The sequence below is a fragment of the Maylandia zebra genome, linkage group LG3 (genome assembly GCF_041146795.1).
Source record: "Maylandia zebra isolate NMK-2024a linkage group LG3, Mzebra_GT3a, whole genome shotgun sequence".
Classification (NCBI taxonomy): domain Eukaryota; kingdom Metazoa; phylum Chordata; class Actinopteri; order Cichliformes; family Cichlidae; genus Maylandia; species Maylandia zebra.
This window is the reverse complement of record NC_135169.1, coordinates 1,077,501-1,096,221: the sequence shown is the minus strand read 5'-3', so window position 1 is coordinate 1,096,221 and position 18,721 is coordinate 1,077,501. Positions and strand designations below refer to the sequence as shown.

Below are 18,721 nucleotides of genomic sequence, written 5' to 3'. Positions count from 1 at the left end.
TTCATTCAGAAATGTTTAACGAATGAGCTGTCACAACTTTCAAGTACAAAGTTGTTATGAAGTCTGTCACATCCCCCCCCCTTTTTTTTTTCTTTTTTCTCCTTTATTTATTTATCCTTCTTATTTCATTGTACTGTATATTGTTACTCTTATTTGCCTTGTATGTCTACTGTACAAACTAAACTGGAATGACTGACTGTTCGCTTTATGATTTCAATAAAGTTTGGAAAAAAAAAAACCTCTTCGGCCGCTCCTTTCTGCCGTATTTTGCGGCAAAATTATCCACACCCACCGCCGCACTATGAATTGTGGGATATATGGGACCACGAAGCATGCACCGGACCACGCTTGATATTTGGGGAAATCGACGGCGCATTTGGAGTATGCATTTGAAGTATGCATTTGAAGTACACTTCGAATTGGGACAGCCGTCGTCGCATGGCGATGACGTAATCGCACTTAAAATGCGTACTTCAAGCGTGCAGACCCTGAATTGGGACACAGCCGTAGATTTGGTTTTGGCATTGGTGGGGACAGATGATTCAACCACCAATCCCTGCACTATTTCTTTTTTTTCTTTTCCCCCCCTTTTTGTCTTTGCTTCTTGATAAAAAAAAAGGAGAAATATACTTGCCTACATATGCTATTCTACATGCTTTTAAACCATTTAAAATTACAATTCATATATTTTACATTTGAATTATCCCATATGGAAAAGAAATAGTAAAAACTTATATGTGATTACTCATGAAAGTGGCCACTTTCATGAGTAAATCATATAAGGCTGGACTTCTTTAAGTTACTTTCAAGTAACTTAAAGAAGTCCAGACGCTTTTCTTTGCAAGCTCCTTTGACTGTAAGATTTATGAGTTTCATGCTTTCATAGTGGTCCTTGGGAGAGCTTGACATTTTTTATCAGGTGGTCCACACTGTAAAAAGTTTGAGAAACACTGATAAGCGTATATGTGTGCTTTTGGAAAACATTTAAAGCTGCAGTACAGAATCTTTGAAACAAGCTTAAAACATTTTTAGAATATCAACAGAGTACTCTGGTTCTCTCTACAGCTCCTCACTCCACCAGGGCTGTTTGGCACTTTCTGATAGTGTGCAAATGTGATGTACGTACTGCGGCAGTCATACAGACACCTGGACGGTCCAAAAGTTGGCCTACCTATTACTGGCTGAGGTTTTAGTAGAGTTGTGGCTGAACCACATAAAAATATATCATTAATTTTAATCTCCCCAATCAATTATAATGTTATACGAGTATGAGTAAATCTGTTTTTTTTTCCTCTTTGTCAGTTTAACAGTTTCTGTTTTGCCTGTCACTGTTCCCTGTCCGTTTTCTTACCTGGTTCTTCCTGACCTTGCAGTTTCTCCTCACGTTCCCCTCTTTCCTCTCTCCTTCTTCAGACTGACAATCATACACAAATAGATTGTATTCAATTAGATGAAAAATTAAATTAATATAAAAAATACTATTAAGATCATGTTACAAGTTCAAAATTGGGGATGGAGACAAGAGAAAAAAACCACAATAACAACACTGGTCCGGCCGGGTTAAGTCAAACGATGATTTTAATGATCACACACGTGGCAGATGGACACTGTATGCAGACAGCCTCAGATCTCAAAATGGTGGAGCATTGATCAAACTCTTATAGCCTCTAGTGGCCCCCACCTTATCATAAAAGCCTAAACATTCACATGCTTTCTCTCACACGGCGCCTAAGCTACGACCTTGGCTCCCCGTTTATCTGCTCCTGCTGAGATGGGGCAGAAAACTCCAGCATGTTCTGTTCTCTTCTAATCCGACAAATAAGGCGATGACTTTCTGCAAACAGTATTTCTTATAACATCATAAAACAATATCATTCATCCACAATAAATCAGCAGTCTAATGTAATGCAAATCAGTTTAACTAACGCAATAGTTATCAGCTTCTTCTAATTCAGGAGAATAATGCAAACTAAAACTACATAATAATTCACAATCTTTAATTAGGGGTATAACATGGCATAAAATAATATTATAATCTAACAATCACTAACAAATATAAAAATATAGTCCAAACAGGTAAGGTGTAATTGTATTATCAGCCATAGTGCTTGGTCTGTTTGTCCGATGTAAATCAATTGCAGTTAGAGGCTACATTAATTTCCCCTCTGTAAGCACTTATTGAAATTATCTGAGCATTACAAGTACATATTTGCTTACTCTGTATGCTCAAATGTGACCCGTTATAGCCAACAGAAAAAAAGCGGAGGCCCGAAAAACAGGTGGGGGTCCTCCACCACCACCACTCACAGAGGCTGAGCAGTTGGCTTCCACATTTGTGATAATGTTGGCAGCATCACATATGATCTTCACAGTGCAGAGAACACAAATTAGCATCCATTACTATAATGAAATAATTTGTTAGTTTGAAATGCTACAGGGAACTATGTACCTGTACATTAATGCTGTGGAAAGACTTCCTGTTCACATAGTCTCCTTCATTTACTGAAGGAGCAATGACTGGAATGTGAGTGCCATCTATACAGCCAATCACGCCTGGGAACCGTGAGAATAAATGTAAAATTTAAGTAGTAGTTCAAATATCACCACATCATGAATTAAGTTTCGTTCATCCTGATACCTGCAATTTTGTGGAATCCCTCTTTGATAAATCTTGTGGGTCTATGACCGGGGAACACCACAAACGAGTACAGGAGACGTTTCAGTGCAACTGTAACATTCCTGACTGCCCGACAGACGGTAGCCTTGGAAACGTGCTCAGCGTCACCAATATTATACAGAAAGCTCCCGTTTGCAAAAAACCGAAGTGCAATACAAATAATATGTACAGAACTGAGAGAATGTCCGCGATGTGTCACATGAGCAATATTAGGCCTGAGGATGTTATTCAAATAAATTATAGATTGTGCTGAAAAACGGTAACGTTCACACAGGAGATCATCAGGAAATGATAAAATGTCCGAACGCGCTCTAATCACTCTCTCCCGGCGGAGAGCTCTGCGGAGAATTTGGGCTTCAACATCTACTGGCTCTTCAAGGAAGGAGCATGCCATGTCTGACACTTCCTACAGTCAGGTTTCTGACAAAGAGGCGGAGAAGGTCAGGGTTAGTTGAAGTAAACCTGCTAGGGGCAGTGGCGTGTCCAGCGGGGTGGCCTGGGGGTGCACAGGCCACCCCCCCAACCAGACCGGCCACCCCAGGTGCCACCCCAAAGGCAAAACAATAAAATTCAATCAAATATCAAATGTCCGATTATGTTTTCACGGTGAAGCTCAGATATCCGAGTGTAAGTGAATGCAGCATCGGCTTCTGTGCTATGTGCATCACGTTAGCAAAGGTAGGAGAGCCAAGCACGAAAGACGGCACTGCAGGAAACAATTTTTCGGTGAAAGAAAATGAGGACAGAATAAATGTCCCGGTAAGTAATATTAAGTTTGTTGAGTTTAGTAAACTTCGGTGAAATTAGAATACCAAGGAAAAAATAACACTTAAAGAATTATTGCAGCCATGGAATATATCAGACAGTATGCTACTGAGGGCAGCTAACATAAGAGTTATGAGTTATAAGATATAATCTAAGTCGTAACATTGCTGTATGGAGTTGCAGGTTAACATAACTGGACTGGCCATCGGGCATACCGGGCATATGCCCGGTGACTTATTTTTTATTTATTTTTGTAAGGGCATGAACAATGAGAGGTGGTGGATTGGCCAGATGCAGGTCGATGTGTAAAAATAACTCAGGTGTTTGGTGGTGGCTATGGCGGGGCTTCCGCAGAGGCCAGCAGGTGGATGAGGGAAGGGGAGGCAGGAGAAGAGACCCGAGGCATCCGCCGGTCCTAGTGTCAGGTGAACTGAACTTCAGGTAAGAAGTTATGACCTGCAGTCTATCTGGGTCAGATATAAACCAAGTTTAGGTGGAGTTTATTTTCGTTGTGCTGACTTTTTACCGTCAGTTGCAATAACTCATACTGCGTTCTAGCCAGCTTGACGGAGTTTTTATACAGCTGGGTGGGTGCTATGATGTTACTGATAGTGAACTTTATTTTATTCATAAGGTTAGTTAGTAGAGTTGCCAACGGCTCCTTAAAAAATGGAATGGTCCCTCAATCAGAGAAAATATTACACGTTTCGTATTGAGCTGAGAAGAGACGCAGTTTGTCCCGAACTTTAGCTAGAATGGAAAAAGACACAAAGCTGGAGTTATTCTGTGTTTACGCTGCACAGCTGTCTCTTCTTCTCTCATTCTCCCCCTCCCTCTCCTGTTTCTACTTCAATCATGAAACTGATCAATGATCAGCTGATCGGCTTTTCTCTCTTGTTTATTTATCGCCCACTTTGCACCAGAAAGAGAAAACCAGCGGATGTCGCGCTAAACAACAGCAGCACGTTTAAGCTTGATCAGCTGTTGTTAGAATTTATTTAATATTAATTTTTAATATCAGCTGATGTTTGCTGGAGCCACAGCTGTAAAGCTGCTGGTCATGATGTCAGTTTGGATATGTGGTGAGAGGGAAACATGAAGATGAAACCAGGAGATGTCCTTACTGAATCATCAGAGCTGTGATGGAGAAACAGGTTTACCTTTTAGGTGACATGAATGAGTTGAAGGGAAGTTATGAACTGTTTCTGAGAGAAAAATAACACCAGGATCCTTTTCTAAGTAGCTGACAGCTGGTAACTGTGCAGGGGCGGGTCTAGCAAAGTGTTGCCAGGGGGGCAGGTAGGGCATTAACAGGGAGAGGTGGGGCACAAAGAAATACTTTTCTTTCTTATTCTCATTTAAAATATCTAGCTTTTATTAAATAATTATCTAAATCTTACAACCAAAGTTTTTATCTGACATAAATGTATAGAAATCATACATATACCAACAAGACGGTGTACATATGGAAAAGATATATATAAATTTTATAAAGTTTGTAAATGTCTTGTGTGAAACTTGTATGAAAAGCATACAAGAGTAAAAACAGATATAAGATCCCTTGAAAGATTATATAATGAATCTTGTATGTTTTGGATACTTACTAAAACAATATATGAAAGTAATGAGAAAGTGGCCACTTTCATGAGTTAAGTCATATAAGTTTTTACTATTTCTTTTCCATATGGGACTGTCACAACAGCATTTGTTTTCATTCAAAGTCTTTATGGCTTTACTACCTGGTGGGCCGGTCTGTAGTCAAAATGCCAGATTTTCTGTCCCAGTCCAGCCCTGCAGGTTAATACTGGCAGTGTCACCATGCCAGCTGACTGTATTTCATCATCAGCCAGTGTTGTTATTGATCAATATTACCAAAGTTTACCATAAGGCAGCATAGAAAGTATTTACTTGCTTTCAGGTTTTATTCAAATGTTAGTCTTTTCATTTGTTTCCCCACTTTTTTCCTGTTTCAAAATCAAACACCAGTTTGTGAGAAGATTATCTTCTTTTTTTAACAGGCAGATAAAGTTTTGCATTGGAATGGCTAATTTGTCAATTGTTTGTTACAAATGTTCGTATTTTAATATTCAAAAATGTTTTTGCCCAAAACATATGTGCACTATATGTCAGTAAAAATACTATGCAAATATTGCTGTCCTTGACTGCTGAATAAACACTGACTGATTGTATCTCTTGTACTTTATCAACACAGTATCTAAAAACTTTGCACCGTAGTGGTTAAAATCTCATTCTAATAAGAGTTAAAAGCGCATTCGGTTATTAGGTTTATAGGATTATTGAATTATGGTTAACGGTTGGTAGAATTTTTTTTAAACATTATCTGCCAATTACATCTGCCACCCTTCTCCAAATCTGTGCCCCTACCTGGCCCCTCCAACAAAAATTTTCTAGACACGCCACTGGCTAGGGGGCAGGTTAGCTTCACGGAGTGTGTCGTCATAGTAACTCACTCAGAATTAATTTAAACTCGCTTTGTGAAACCGGAAACCCAGAGTTTTCGTTCACTCAGGGTATACTTACTCAGAGTTCGCACTAAACCGGCTTCCTGAAATAGGGCCCAGGACGGATTGTAGGGTAGCAAACATCGTCGGAAAACATGTTTTCAACACTGCAGGTTACCTGGTGTGTAATGTTCTTATTCCTCTATGAATAAAACATCAAGAATTGCTCCTGGTGCTAGCTTCAGCTAGCTGTTTATTATTCTTTCTACCACGATCACTTCTTCTTCTATTCTGTATATCTTATTGATTCCAGAGCGCCCCTTGTGGGTAGCTTCAACAATAGCAACTATCATTACATGGTGTAATGCTTTTCAGCTAAAAAGAAACATGATCTGACTCCTACCTAACTATATAAAGAGTAACTGAAGGTTAAATGCAGCCAACATGTCCTGTTTTCAACCAGGCACTTACACCTCCGCTCAGCTGCGTCTCAGCCACCATCGCTCTGACAGCCAGGATGCTAGAGCCAGAGAGGCGAGCTGGAACAAACCATTTTGGGAGGGGGGGAGGTTATCTATACTTTTGTTGCTAAAGTGTTACGTCTCAACCAAGTACTGTATGCTTGTTATATTTTTAGTAGTGTGTCACACAAACAGCAAATATTGTCAAAAAAGTAAGAAATCTTTGCGGGTGATTTGATTCATTTTGGGGGTGCTGAATGAGACGCAGACCTTCACAATAAAACAGGAAACAAGAGATCCCTCTAGGTCGCAGACTAGACACAGAACTAAATACAAATACAGGCCATTTACCACTATAAATACATTTTACTTACTAACTATAAAAGAACAAACTGAGAAAATATTCAACTACTACTAGAGAATTATCTTGATTTTTTATAACAAGTTGAACAAATAAAAACACTTTTTCACCATGTCAGTGGCTGCTGGTTTGTTTCCAAACACAAACATCCTGCACTGAAGGTCAGACACTGAATGATGTGCCAGCTGTTATCAGGCTGAGGTTGTGGTTTAATCTTTATTTTCATGTCAATTCAATAACCAAACCACAACAAAATAAAATTTCTGTCCCACGCCTTCATCCTGTACATCAATGATATATGTAAAAAATCTGAGATTTTACAGTTTACACTTTATTTGTGGATGATATAATATTTTCTGTACTGGAGAGAATTTACAGCAGCTTTTGGGAATTGTCATAAGTACTGCATAGGTACAGAATTGCCTATGAAAAAAAATGTTGACACCAGTTGACATGATAGTCAGTCACATTAAAATGTAAATAAAAAGTAGAAAAATAATCCTAAAAATGGTAAATGGCCTGTATTTGTATAGCGCTTTAGTACTCCCTAAGGCTTTACACATTCAGTCATCCACACATTCACACACAGGTGATGGCAAGCTACAATGTAGCCACAGCTGCCCTGGGGCGCACTGACAGAGTTCCTAAAAGCAGATGGCACCACATCACATTTACTGTCACTCATCTGAGAAAGAAAGTGTAACAACACTCAAAAGTATATGAAACACACAAGTTACAACTGAGCAAGATTTCAATTTTAGATAAAGAAGCAAAAATACAATTTAATGTTGTAACTTTGATGTTCACCTTCATTCTAACCTCATAAGAGGAAAAGGAAGAGAAAATGTATCACATTTGACATTAACACCATCCTCCCTCATGGTTTACATATGGCCACTAGAGGGAAATGTTGTGCTTTAAACACTAACATGGTTACAAACAGATCATCAGTGTTCTGTCATTTCTCCCACTGTGACCCAAAAATCAGGGTCAGTAGGCCATGTTGTTGTACATGTTGTATTATGTATTAGAAACACATGTGCAGGACAGAGAAGAGAGGAGGATGCACAGGTGATCCTTTCCAGAAGCTTCTTTAATGTATCAAAGAGGTGTGACACACAGGTACAGCATACAACCTTGGAGGGAGAAAGGAAGACTCTTTAAACAGCGTGTCAAACTGTCTGTCTTTCAAGGTCTGTAACTTTGGTTCATACTGTCAATTTAAAGTGAGCATAAAATCAAATGTGAAGAACACTGTAACACTTTGTTTCCTTCACTCCTCTCCTTACATCTCCAGTTAGTGGTTCCCGAACCTTTTTTTTTTCTTGGCCCCCTTTATTTTACAAGAAAAAATGCCTCTCTGTGCTAAATGGGTTTAAAAACATAAAAAACTGTAGGATACTGTTTGTCATTGATTTGAACCGGGGGAACAAATCGTGGCAGGATCAGCCTGATATTATTTGTATCCCACTGTAACTTTACTGTATAAAGAGCTAACATCTCCAAAATGTCAGGAGTAGTTAGTCATTACAACAAGTGTTTGTGAACTAAAAATCAAGAATGTGGGATACTGTTTGTCTGTGATTTGGATAGCCCAGCATGTGCTCCCGACGAAGGGAAAACCAATTCTACAGGGGAGACCTACCTTGGCACTTGTGCAGGTGATCCAGGAGAGACAAACAACTGCTGTCTAAGCGAAAACCTGTAGTGATCCTGTATGTGTCAGAAGTATCAGAACATTTGAGACATTTTTTTCTAAACACTTTGTCTCTGTGGGTTTTAACCCCAAAACATGCTGCACCAAAAATTGGTCTTTTTGTCTCTGTCACAGCTGAATTACAGATGTAAGTCCACACAGACTCCAGCCAGCCTAGTGTCTCCTTCACACACACTGAAACAATATGAAAATGGTTTTGTTAGTAACATGTAAAGCAGAGTTGTTTATTCGTCTTTATCTCAGAGACAGTTTAGTTTCTAACAATTAAATGTTACAAGAAACACGAAAAAAACAACAAACATCAAAGTGGAGCAGAGTGACACTGTTACAGCAGAGATACAGGTTCTGTAGTTCTGCTGATCTGACTCTTATTTTGTCATAAAATGTTTTTGTTATTTTCAGTGAATAACAGAATCTGAGTTTCAAACTTGACTCAATGGGATTTAAATAAAGTTTCCAGTAAAGCTGAAAATGACAGATGATGGTAACAGATCTTGCCGACCCTCCAAATGCGCAACACCAAAAAGAGATGATTAAAAGTGTTTCTATACGCTGCTGTTCTTTAACCAGCTCCATGGAATAAAATCAAGTCCTGATAACTGAATTTATTATTCAGAATATACAAGAGAAGGACTTTATTAGACTCTGAGTGACCCCACCCAGTCTCTACACACGGGGAAACTGAACCAGTATGAAAGAAACTCTGCTGCAAACTGTTTGTCTCACAGGAATCGCCCAAGCAGAAGCTTGTAAAACGTTGCTTATGTAATCAGCCTAGAACCAGACTTGTAGTCAAGACCGCCTAATCCGAGACCAAGACAAGACCGAGACCAGAGGGTATCTAGACCAAGACAAGACCAAGACCAAGTTGAGATGAGACTGAGACCAAGACCGAGACAATGCTGCTATGTTTACGGGTGTCAGGTATATTTATGTGTTTTTGCTTTCGCACAGCCCTCCTCACCGCTGTTTACTGTGTCACTCACTTACTGAGAGGACAGACAGATGCTCCACTTGACTGTCGCGTCTCTCACCATCTCGGTTTTTCACATAATGATATTATCCTATATCCTCGCATGTGATTGGCCACAATATGGTGGGATTGGAGCCCAACTGAGCCACTGTATGAGAGCTGAGCATCAAAAGGAAATTAAGTGAGGGTAGAAATGACTGAAAGATTATTAGGCTCTGTTTTGAGTTTTGTTCAAAAAAGAATGACTTCATATAGGAAAAAATAAATATCACCTTAAACTAGTTTTTAATTAAGCAGCAAGGCAGAACAAAGTCGGGCTGTATCAAGACACAGTGACTAAACTCCAATTCAACCAGACCCAGAACTGATCCGGAATTAAAACAGGACTACAACAGTTCAAAATCAGGACTACTTAGAACTTAACCAAAACCCAACCAGAATCAAAACTAGATGATAGTAGCACTAAAAATCATCATAGACCTGCACTACACTTATTTTTTAATTATACCAAAGTCCACTATTTAGATTGAGAAAAGTTTATATAATTATTTAGCCTTGTTGTGCAAACAAGCCTGCAGAACTTAATAAATATAGAATTTGAAAAGTAACAAATGGTATCTAAAAAGAAACACTAGGTACTGGATACATGTTCTGATGAGTTTTGGCAAACAACCATTTGACTAACATGTGTGTCTCAACTGCTCTTGTTCCATCTCTGTTCTTTCCTCATTCTCCATCTCCCTCTCTGCTCCTCTCTCTCCCTCTTTGTGCTGACAATCAAGCCAAACACCAACATCATCAAATATACAGTTGAAACCAGATATTTACATACTCTTCAGATAAAAACACAAACATTGTAACATCAAATCAGACTAAATGTTTATTTTTTTAGATTGATAAAAAACATTTGTTAACTTTTGTATTTTGTATTCAAAATTGAGCCACACTTATGGAGCTCCACAATCCTTTTCCTGGTGTTTTGGTTGACATCTCTTGATTTTCCCATGTCACAGAAACAGGCTCTGTGTTTTGCCTTATATGCATCCACAGCTGTGCCACCAATTTACTCACGTGGACTCTACTAACCTATCAGAAGCTTCTTCAGCTCAGAATGGAATCTTATTAATTAACAATAAACTTAGTGTACATGTACTCCTAAATTTGATGAAAGTGATTAAAATAGACCGCTCCCTCTTTTTATTTTGACATTTAACTAATTCAAAAGATATTTCAACATTTATTTATCTAAAACAAAACAGGTTTACTCTAAATTCATGTTTAACAGTGAATTTTTTTTAAAATGTTTTCTCCATAAAGTATATGTAAACATCAGTATATTCACTGGTTTATAAAACATCAGTATATTCACTGGTTTATAAAACATCAGTATATTCACTGGTTTCAACTGTGAATATACTGCTGTGTATTGAAATTCCTCTTGTTTTGCATAGACTGAACAACATACAAAGCATAATATATAAAATAACATCTACCTGAGTTTTTTCTTTGAAAGAAGCTCCTTATGTCCATTTTTGTGTACATCAGTACACCATTGAAACCGATTTAGAGTTTGTTTAGCCGTGGAAATGTAAGCTAAGACTCTAAAAAATCAGCATTGTCGTTCGTCTTTTTATTTATCCATTTGTTGATTCACTTGAAGAGCAAGTAACGCAACCAAGTGATCAGTTTGATATCAATCTTTTGTGATACACCGTCATACGAATTCGTCAATACGAATGATTTGCTTTGGTACCTGGTCAAACTTAAGCTCTCCTCTGTAAACTCGCAGGCAGCAACTTCTCTCCCCTCACTCACATGTGTAAGTGCTGTTCTCAGTCGGCCCAAAATTCTGACTCTGCAGGAAATCCTTCTACCCTCTCCAATCTTAGAAGAGGTTTACAAGTTTGTGGACAAGGCTAAACGGGCCCAACACTCTAAAGGAAAAGAAAGACAACGCAGAAAATTTCACACCTTGCTTTCAAAAACACATACTCCTCGTTCTGAACCTACACAACTCAGAGAAGAAAACACACCTGAAGACAGTCAGGAGAAATGGGTAAAGAACTTTTCAGACCGGAGTCTCACTGAACCTGAAAAGAGAGTTTTAGCCAAAGCAAGGGGGTAAATTTGGCATGGACGGAAGGGACATGTCCCCACCAATAATTTGATCTCTTTGAGTAAAGAAATCAAACCTGATAGAAGGAAAAAAATGATCTGTCAGCGTCTCATTCACCCAGCGGTGCAGAAACAGTTAAATTACGTTCTCTACTGGAGTCCTACCTCATGTGACAAATATGGCCTATGTGATTGGCTGTGCCTTTCAGGGAGCTCTGTTTAGCTTTAGCAGCGGCAAGCCTGCGCTGCGAGGACCTGCGAGGAGGAGAGGAGGATGGCAGCAAAAAGGAAGAACCTGGATATAAGAAAGTATTTTTCAAAGAAACCTGTAAGTCACTTAAAGTCAAGTTCACTCATAAGATGTGTCCGTCATAATAACGTTACAGGCTATGCTAGGCCTTGGCCCACATCAGTCTAAAAGTGTATGTAACCATGAATAACGTATTTTGGACTAACTGCACAACAGGCAGCACTATTAGTTATCTCAGTCTCAGAGTAGCATTTCTAATTTTGATTGAAACTTTCAGAGAAAACGGCTGCTTTGAGCAAGCCAGGATATTAGTTTACAGAGGCTGTACCATGTACACCAGGTGAGACTGGACAATATAGATGTATGCCAGCAGTTTATCTCAGTTAACGAGAGGAGAAGGCATGTGTTTGGCTCCTTCACATAGTGAACATACAGTTGTTGTGTCCATGTCTGTTGCTGTAACAGTAGTTCATGTTTAGAATAAAAAAAAATGCCAGCTCACTGATTTGATAGTGTGTCTAAAATGTTGCATAATTTTGCTGAGAGATCTTTTACTTTGTGGTAATCTTAGATGAGTAGTTTTATTGACAAAAACCACCAGATCATTCAGTTTTCCATTAGTGCTAATGTATAAGACATGTTTGTGTACTATAACTGAAGTAATGTTGTTAAACCCTTAAAGTCATATTCTTTTATTGTCGTGACTGTATTTGAAGTTATTTTTTATTTTTGTACGATACCTGTTTTATATGGAATATGGCTGAAGTAAACTGAAGTCTAAAATACTTAGTCATTTGTTTAACAGTAATTTAACATTATATACAAATAAAACTATTAATTGTAATTTTAAATGGTTTAAAAGCATGTAGAATAACATATGTAGGCAAGTACAGTGGGGCAAAAAAGTATTTAGTCAGCCACCGATTGTGCAAGTTCCCCCACTTAAAATGATGACAGAGGTCAGTAATTTGCACCAGAGGTACACTTCAACTGTGAGAGACAGAATGTGAAAAAAAAAATCCATGAATCCACATGGTAGGATTTGTAAAGAATTTATTCATAAATTAGGGTGGAAAATAAGTATTTGGTCACCTCAAACAAGGAAAATCTCTGGCTCTCACAGACCTGTAACGTCTTCTGTAAGAAGCTTTTCTGTCCCCCACTCGTTACCTGTATGAATGGCACCTGTTTGAACTCATCATCTGTATAAAAGACACCTGTCCACAGCCTCAAACAGTCAGACTCCAAACTCCGCCATGGCCAAGACCAAAGAGCTTTCGAAGGACACCAGGAAAAGTATTGTAGACCTGCACCAGACTGGGAAGAGTGAATCTACAATAGGCAAGCAGCTTGGTGTGAAAAAATCAACTGTGGGAGCAATCATCAGAAAATGGAAGACATACAAGACCACTGATAATCTCCCTCGATCTGGGGCTCCACGCAAGATCTCATCCCGTGGGGTCAAAATGATCATGAGAACGGTGAGCAAAGATCCCAGAACCACACGGGGGGACCTGGTGAATGACCTGCAGAGAGCTGGCACCAAAGTAACAAAGGTCACCATCAGTAACACACTACAACGGCAGGGAATCAAATCCCGCAGTGCCAGACGTGTTCCGCTGCTGAAGCCAGTGCATGTCCAGGCCCGTCTGAAGTTTGCCAGAGAGCACATGGATGATACAGCAGAGGATTGGGAGAATGTCATGTGGTCAGATGAAACCAAAGTAGAACTTTTTGGTATAAACTCAACTCGTCGTGTTTGGAGGAAGAAGAATACTGAGTTGCATCCCAAGAACACCATACCTACTGTGAAGCATGGGGGTGGAAACATCATGCTATGGGGCTGTTTTTCTGCCAAGGGGACAGGACGACTGATCCGTGTTAAGGACAGAATGAATGGGGCCATGTATCGTGAGATTTTGAGCCAAAACCTCCTTCCATCAGTGAGAACTTTGAAGATGAAACAAGGCTGGGTCTTCCAACATGACAATGATCCAAAACACACCGCCCGGGCAACAAAGGAGTGGCTCCGTAAGAAGCATTTGAAAGTCCTGGAGTGGCCTAGCCAGTCTCCAGACCTCAACCCCATAGAAAATCTGTGGCGGGAGTTGAAAGTCCGTGTTGCTCGGCGACAGCCCCAAAACATCACTGCTCTCGAGAAGATCTGCATGGAGGAATGGGCCAAAATACCAGCTACTGTGTGTGCAAACCTGGTAAAGACCTATAGTAAACGTTTGACCTCTGTTATTGCCAACAAAGGTTATGTTACAAAGTATTGAGTTGTATTTTTGTTATTGACCAAATACTTATTTTCCACCCTGATTTACGAATAAATTCTTTACAAATCCTACCATGTGGATTCATGGATTTTTTTTTTCACATTCTGTCTCTCACAGTTGAAGTGTACCTCTGGTGCAAATTACTGACCTCTGTCATCATTTTAGGTGGGGGAACATGCACAATCGGTGGCTGACTAAATACTTTTTTGCCCCACTGTATATTTCTCCTTTTATCACGAAGCCAAGGAAAAAATAGAAAATAAAAGAAAAAGGGCAGGGTTTGGTGGTTGAATTATCCGTCTCCACCAATGCCAAAACTAAATCTACGACCTTGAGCCAAAGGACTCAATTTTGCCATTTCTCCACAACAGTTGCCCATAGTGGATGTCATCAGAGCCACAGAAACCACCATATGGATTAATAAATTATCACAGACAGAAGCAGAGCAAATCAGGATGAATGTCTCAGCCACTCTCTCAAGTGCCAAAGTCCCTCCGTCCAACCTCACAATGCAGGAAAAGAAGGCCGTCACTTCCCCGAGCAAAGACCACATCATCACTATTTTACCAGCTGATAAGGGAGGATGCACCGTGGTCCTAAACACTACAATTACCACACAAAGATCACTACTCTCCTCAGTGACAACAATACCTATGGAGCCTTAAACCGAGACCCCACAAGCAGCTACAAAAAGAAAGTTATAGCTTGCCTCTACCTTGAAAAGGACAAAATGATTGACCGCCTTACATATCACCGCCTTTATCCAGGGGATGCTATTAACCCCGATTCTTTTGTCCCCATGATAGAACAGAGGACCTACGATCCGTTGATTCATTGATTACTTTTAAAAAACAGCTAAAAACTTACCTTTTTAAAATTGCTTTTTGTTAACTTTGTTTGTTTTTTGTCTTTTAATCTGTTATATCTGTAAAGCACTTTGTGATGTCTATCTAGAAATGTGCTATATAAATAAAATTTTACTTTACTTACTAGAGAAATCAGACTCATAGCGTGTTAAAACATTTATATTTCTTTTTATTTAATCATCTTCCGGAAGACAGAGACCCCTGCACAGCCCAAACACCAGTTGCAGGATCTCTAACATTAGAATCATAAACTGTGTTATTTTCGTACTTTATACGTCACAGTTTCGATACAAACATTGTTTATATGGCAAAGTTTCTCTATTCTGTCTGGCTTCCTGTATTTATTAATATGCTGTACAGCTCTACACTTCCTGTTTGCAGTCTGGCTGAGCACTTAGTTTATGAGTCAAAAGTGGCCTTGCTTTACAAACCTTCATGATTAAAGTGAATAAAACAATATAATGAGAAAATAAGGATACTAAGGATAATAATTACATGACAATGCGATACCCTGCATTTACGGACTTCCTAAAATCCACAAGGAAGGTGTCCAAGTCAGACCTATAGTCAGCAGCATAAACTCTGCCACTTCAAATCTCCCGTTTTTAAGTAAGATCATTGAAAAAGCAGTTTCTCAACAGCTCAGTTACTTCTTAAAACAGAATAATTGCTACAATGCCTTCCAGTCAGGTTTTAGACAGAACCACAGCACTGAAACTGCTCTGACCAAAGTGTTTAATGACATATGTCTGAATACAGACAGTGGAAAAATGTCAGTCTTAGTTTTACTGGATCTCAGTGCAGCATTTGATACAGTTGACCACAACATATTACTCAAACGACTGGAGAACTGGACAGGTCTTTCAGGAACTGTACTAAACTGGTTCAAAACATACTTAGAAAACAGGAAATACTTTGTATCAATAGGTAACTTCACATCTGAGCAGACAAGTATCACATGTGGAGTTCCCCAAGGTTCCATCTTGGGACCCCTTCTGTTTAACATTTACATGCTCTCACTGGCACAGATTATAAAGAACAACAAAATAAACTACCACAGCTATGCAGATGACACACACATATATATCACAATGTCATCAGGAGACAGAGGCCCTGTACAGGCTCTTGGTAAATGCATTGAGGAAATTAATGACTGGTTGTGCCACAATTTTCTCCAGCTAAACAAAAACAAAACTGAGGTAATAGTCTTTGGCACCAAAGAAAAACGATTACAGGTCACCAGAGAACTTCAATCTATACACCTAAAAACCACAAACCAGGCGAGAAATTTGGGTGTAATGATGGATGCAGACCTAAACTTAAAAAAACACATTAAGACAATAACAAAGTCAGCTTACTATCACCTCAAGAATATATCAAGGATAAAAGATCTGATGTCTCACCAGGACCTGGAAAAACTAGTCCATGCATTCATCTTTAGTAGGATTGATTACTTGTATGGTGTCTCTACTGTGTGGATTTGCTTATTCTTGTTCTTTAAGCTCATGTGCAGTGGTGACTGATGACCCACACTGGTCACAGATGTGCTTTTTGAACACACTGTGGAATAGTTCATGTATTTTTAATGCACTTGGTGTGTGGAAACCTCTCCCACATTCTTTGCAGTAGTTCATTTTGTCTCCAGTGTGTCTACGTTGATGTGGTTTTAGGTCCCGTTGATGATTGGAGGTTTTTCCACAAAAGTAACAGAGAAACGTTTTCCAACCACCACAGTGACAATAGGGTTGAGAACTGGATCCATCTGTGTTGCTCTGCTTCTAAACAATGACAGCGTAAGTGATCTCTACCAATGTCCAATTACGTTTTACTGTTTACATTAAAACACTCAGCTTACCGAGCGAAAATGATTCTTCATTTTCCAAAACAGTTAATTCAGAATAACTCCATAGGTTTACTGATCAGACTTGTTCCAAACAATCAGGTTAAAATTACAAGATAAAAAATCAATACTTCCTCACAGTAACTGCACTTGTAGAGTTACTTTCTGGTGTGGATCTGTTGATGTTTTTTCAGGTAATGCGGAGATTTAAAAGTCTTCTCACACCGGTCACATTTATAAGGTCTCTCCTCAGTGTGGGTAAACATGTGTATTTGTAATTGTGCATCGGTTGTAAACAGTTTCCCACACTGATCACAGTAGGAAAGATCATTTCCAGTGTGAATGCGTAGGTGAATATTTCGGTACTTTTTTTCACTGAAAGTTTTTCCACAAAAGTCGCAGCTGTACGCCTTAATTCCAGAGTGGGTAACTAGATGCTTCTGTAAGTTTCGACTTTGACCAAAAGCTTTACCACACAAGTCACAGCTGTAAGGTTTAACTCCACTGTGGATGAGTTGGTGTTTTTTTAAGTCTCCAGCCCGGGTAAAAGACTTTCCACACAACTCACAGCTGTAAGGTTTAAATCCACTGTGGATGAGTTGGTGTTTTTTTAAGTCTCCAGCCCAGGCAAAAGACTTTCCACACAACTCACAGCTGTAAGGTTTAAATCCACTGTGGATGAGTTGGTGTTTTTCTAAGTCTCTGGCCCAGGTAAAAGATTTTCCACACATGTCACAGCTGTAAGGTTTAACTCCACTGTGGATGACTTGGTGTTTTTTTAAGCCTTCAGCCCGGGTAAAAGACTTTCCACACAAGTCACAGCTGTAAGATTTAACTCCACTGTGGATGACTTGGTGTTTTTTTAAGCCTTCAGCCCGGGTAAAAGACTTTCCGCAAAAGTCGCAGCTGTAAGATTTAACTCCACTGTGGACGACATGGTGTTTTTTTAAATCACCAGCCTGGGTAAAAGACTTTCCACACAAGTCACAGCTGTAAGATTTAACTCCACTGTGGATGAGTAGGTGTGTTTTTAAGTTTCTTTCCCGGGTAAACCACTTTCCACACAAGTCGCAGCTGTAAGGTTTAACTCCACTGTGGATGAGTTGGTGACTTTTTAAGGATCCAGCCTGGGTAAAAGACTTTCCACACAAGTCGCAGCTGTAAGGTTTAACTCCACTGTGGATGAGTTGGTGTCTTTTTATGGATCCAGCCTGGGTAAAAGACTTTCCACACAACTCACAGCTGTAAGATTTAACCCCACTGTGGATGATTCTGTGGTTTTTTAAGTCTACAGCCTGGGTAAAAGACTTTCCACAAAACTCACAGCTGAACGCTTTAACTCCACTGTGGATAAGTTGGTGTATTTTTAAGCCTCGAGCCCGGGTAAAAGACTTTCCACACAACTCACAGCTGTAAGGTTTAAATCCACTGTGGATGATTCTGTGGATTTTTAAGTTTCCAGCCTGCAGAAAAGATTTTCCACACAAGTCACAGCTGTAAGGTTTAAATCCACTGTGGATGTCTTGGTGTGTTTTTAAGTTTTGAGCCAGAGTAAAAGACTTTCCACACAAGTCACAGTTGTAAGGTTTAAATCCACTGTGGATGATTCTGTGTTTTTTTAAGTGTGCAGCCTGCACAAAAGATTTTCCACACAAGTCACAGCTGTAAGGTTTAACTCCACTGTGGATTACTTGGTGAGTTTTTAAGCTTCCAGCCTGGGTAAAAGACTTTCCACACAAGTCACAGCTGTAAGGTTTAACTCCACTGTGGATGACTTGGTGAGTTTTTAAGCTTCCAGCCTGGGTAAAAGACCTTCCACACTCATCACAGCTGTAGGTTTTCTCTCCCTTTCTTCTGTGAGGTTTGTCGGCCTCCTGAGAGCGCTGACTTCTCGCTCCATGTTGGTCCTGGAGTGACAGAGATACAAACAGAGGCAGTGAGTGAAATGCAGTCCT

General features: G+C 39.5%; 1 protein-coding gene across 8 annotated transcripts in view; it reads right to left on the bottom strand.

Annotated features, from left to right (window-relative positions):
* Positions 1-15,074: 15,074 nt before the first annotated feature.
* The window catches only part of LOC112430726 (uncharacterized), a 66,563-nt gene continuing 62,916 nt past the window's right edge, over positions 15,075-18,721 (bottom strand). For all 8 annotated transcript variants that reach the window (XM_076878317.1, XM_076878322.1, XM_076878305.1 and 5 more), the window contains one exon: positions 15,075-18,673. In XM_076878317.1, coding sequence (XP_076734432.1) covers positions 16,925-18,673 — 1,749 coding nt within the window. In that variant the 3' untranslated portion in view covers positions 15,075-16,924. The remainder of the gene's footprint in view (positions 18,674-18,721) is intronic.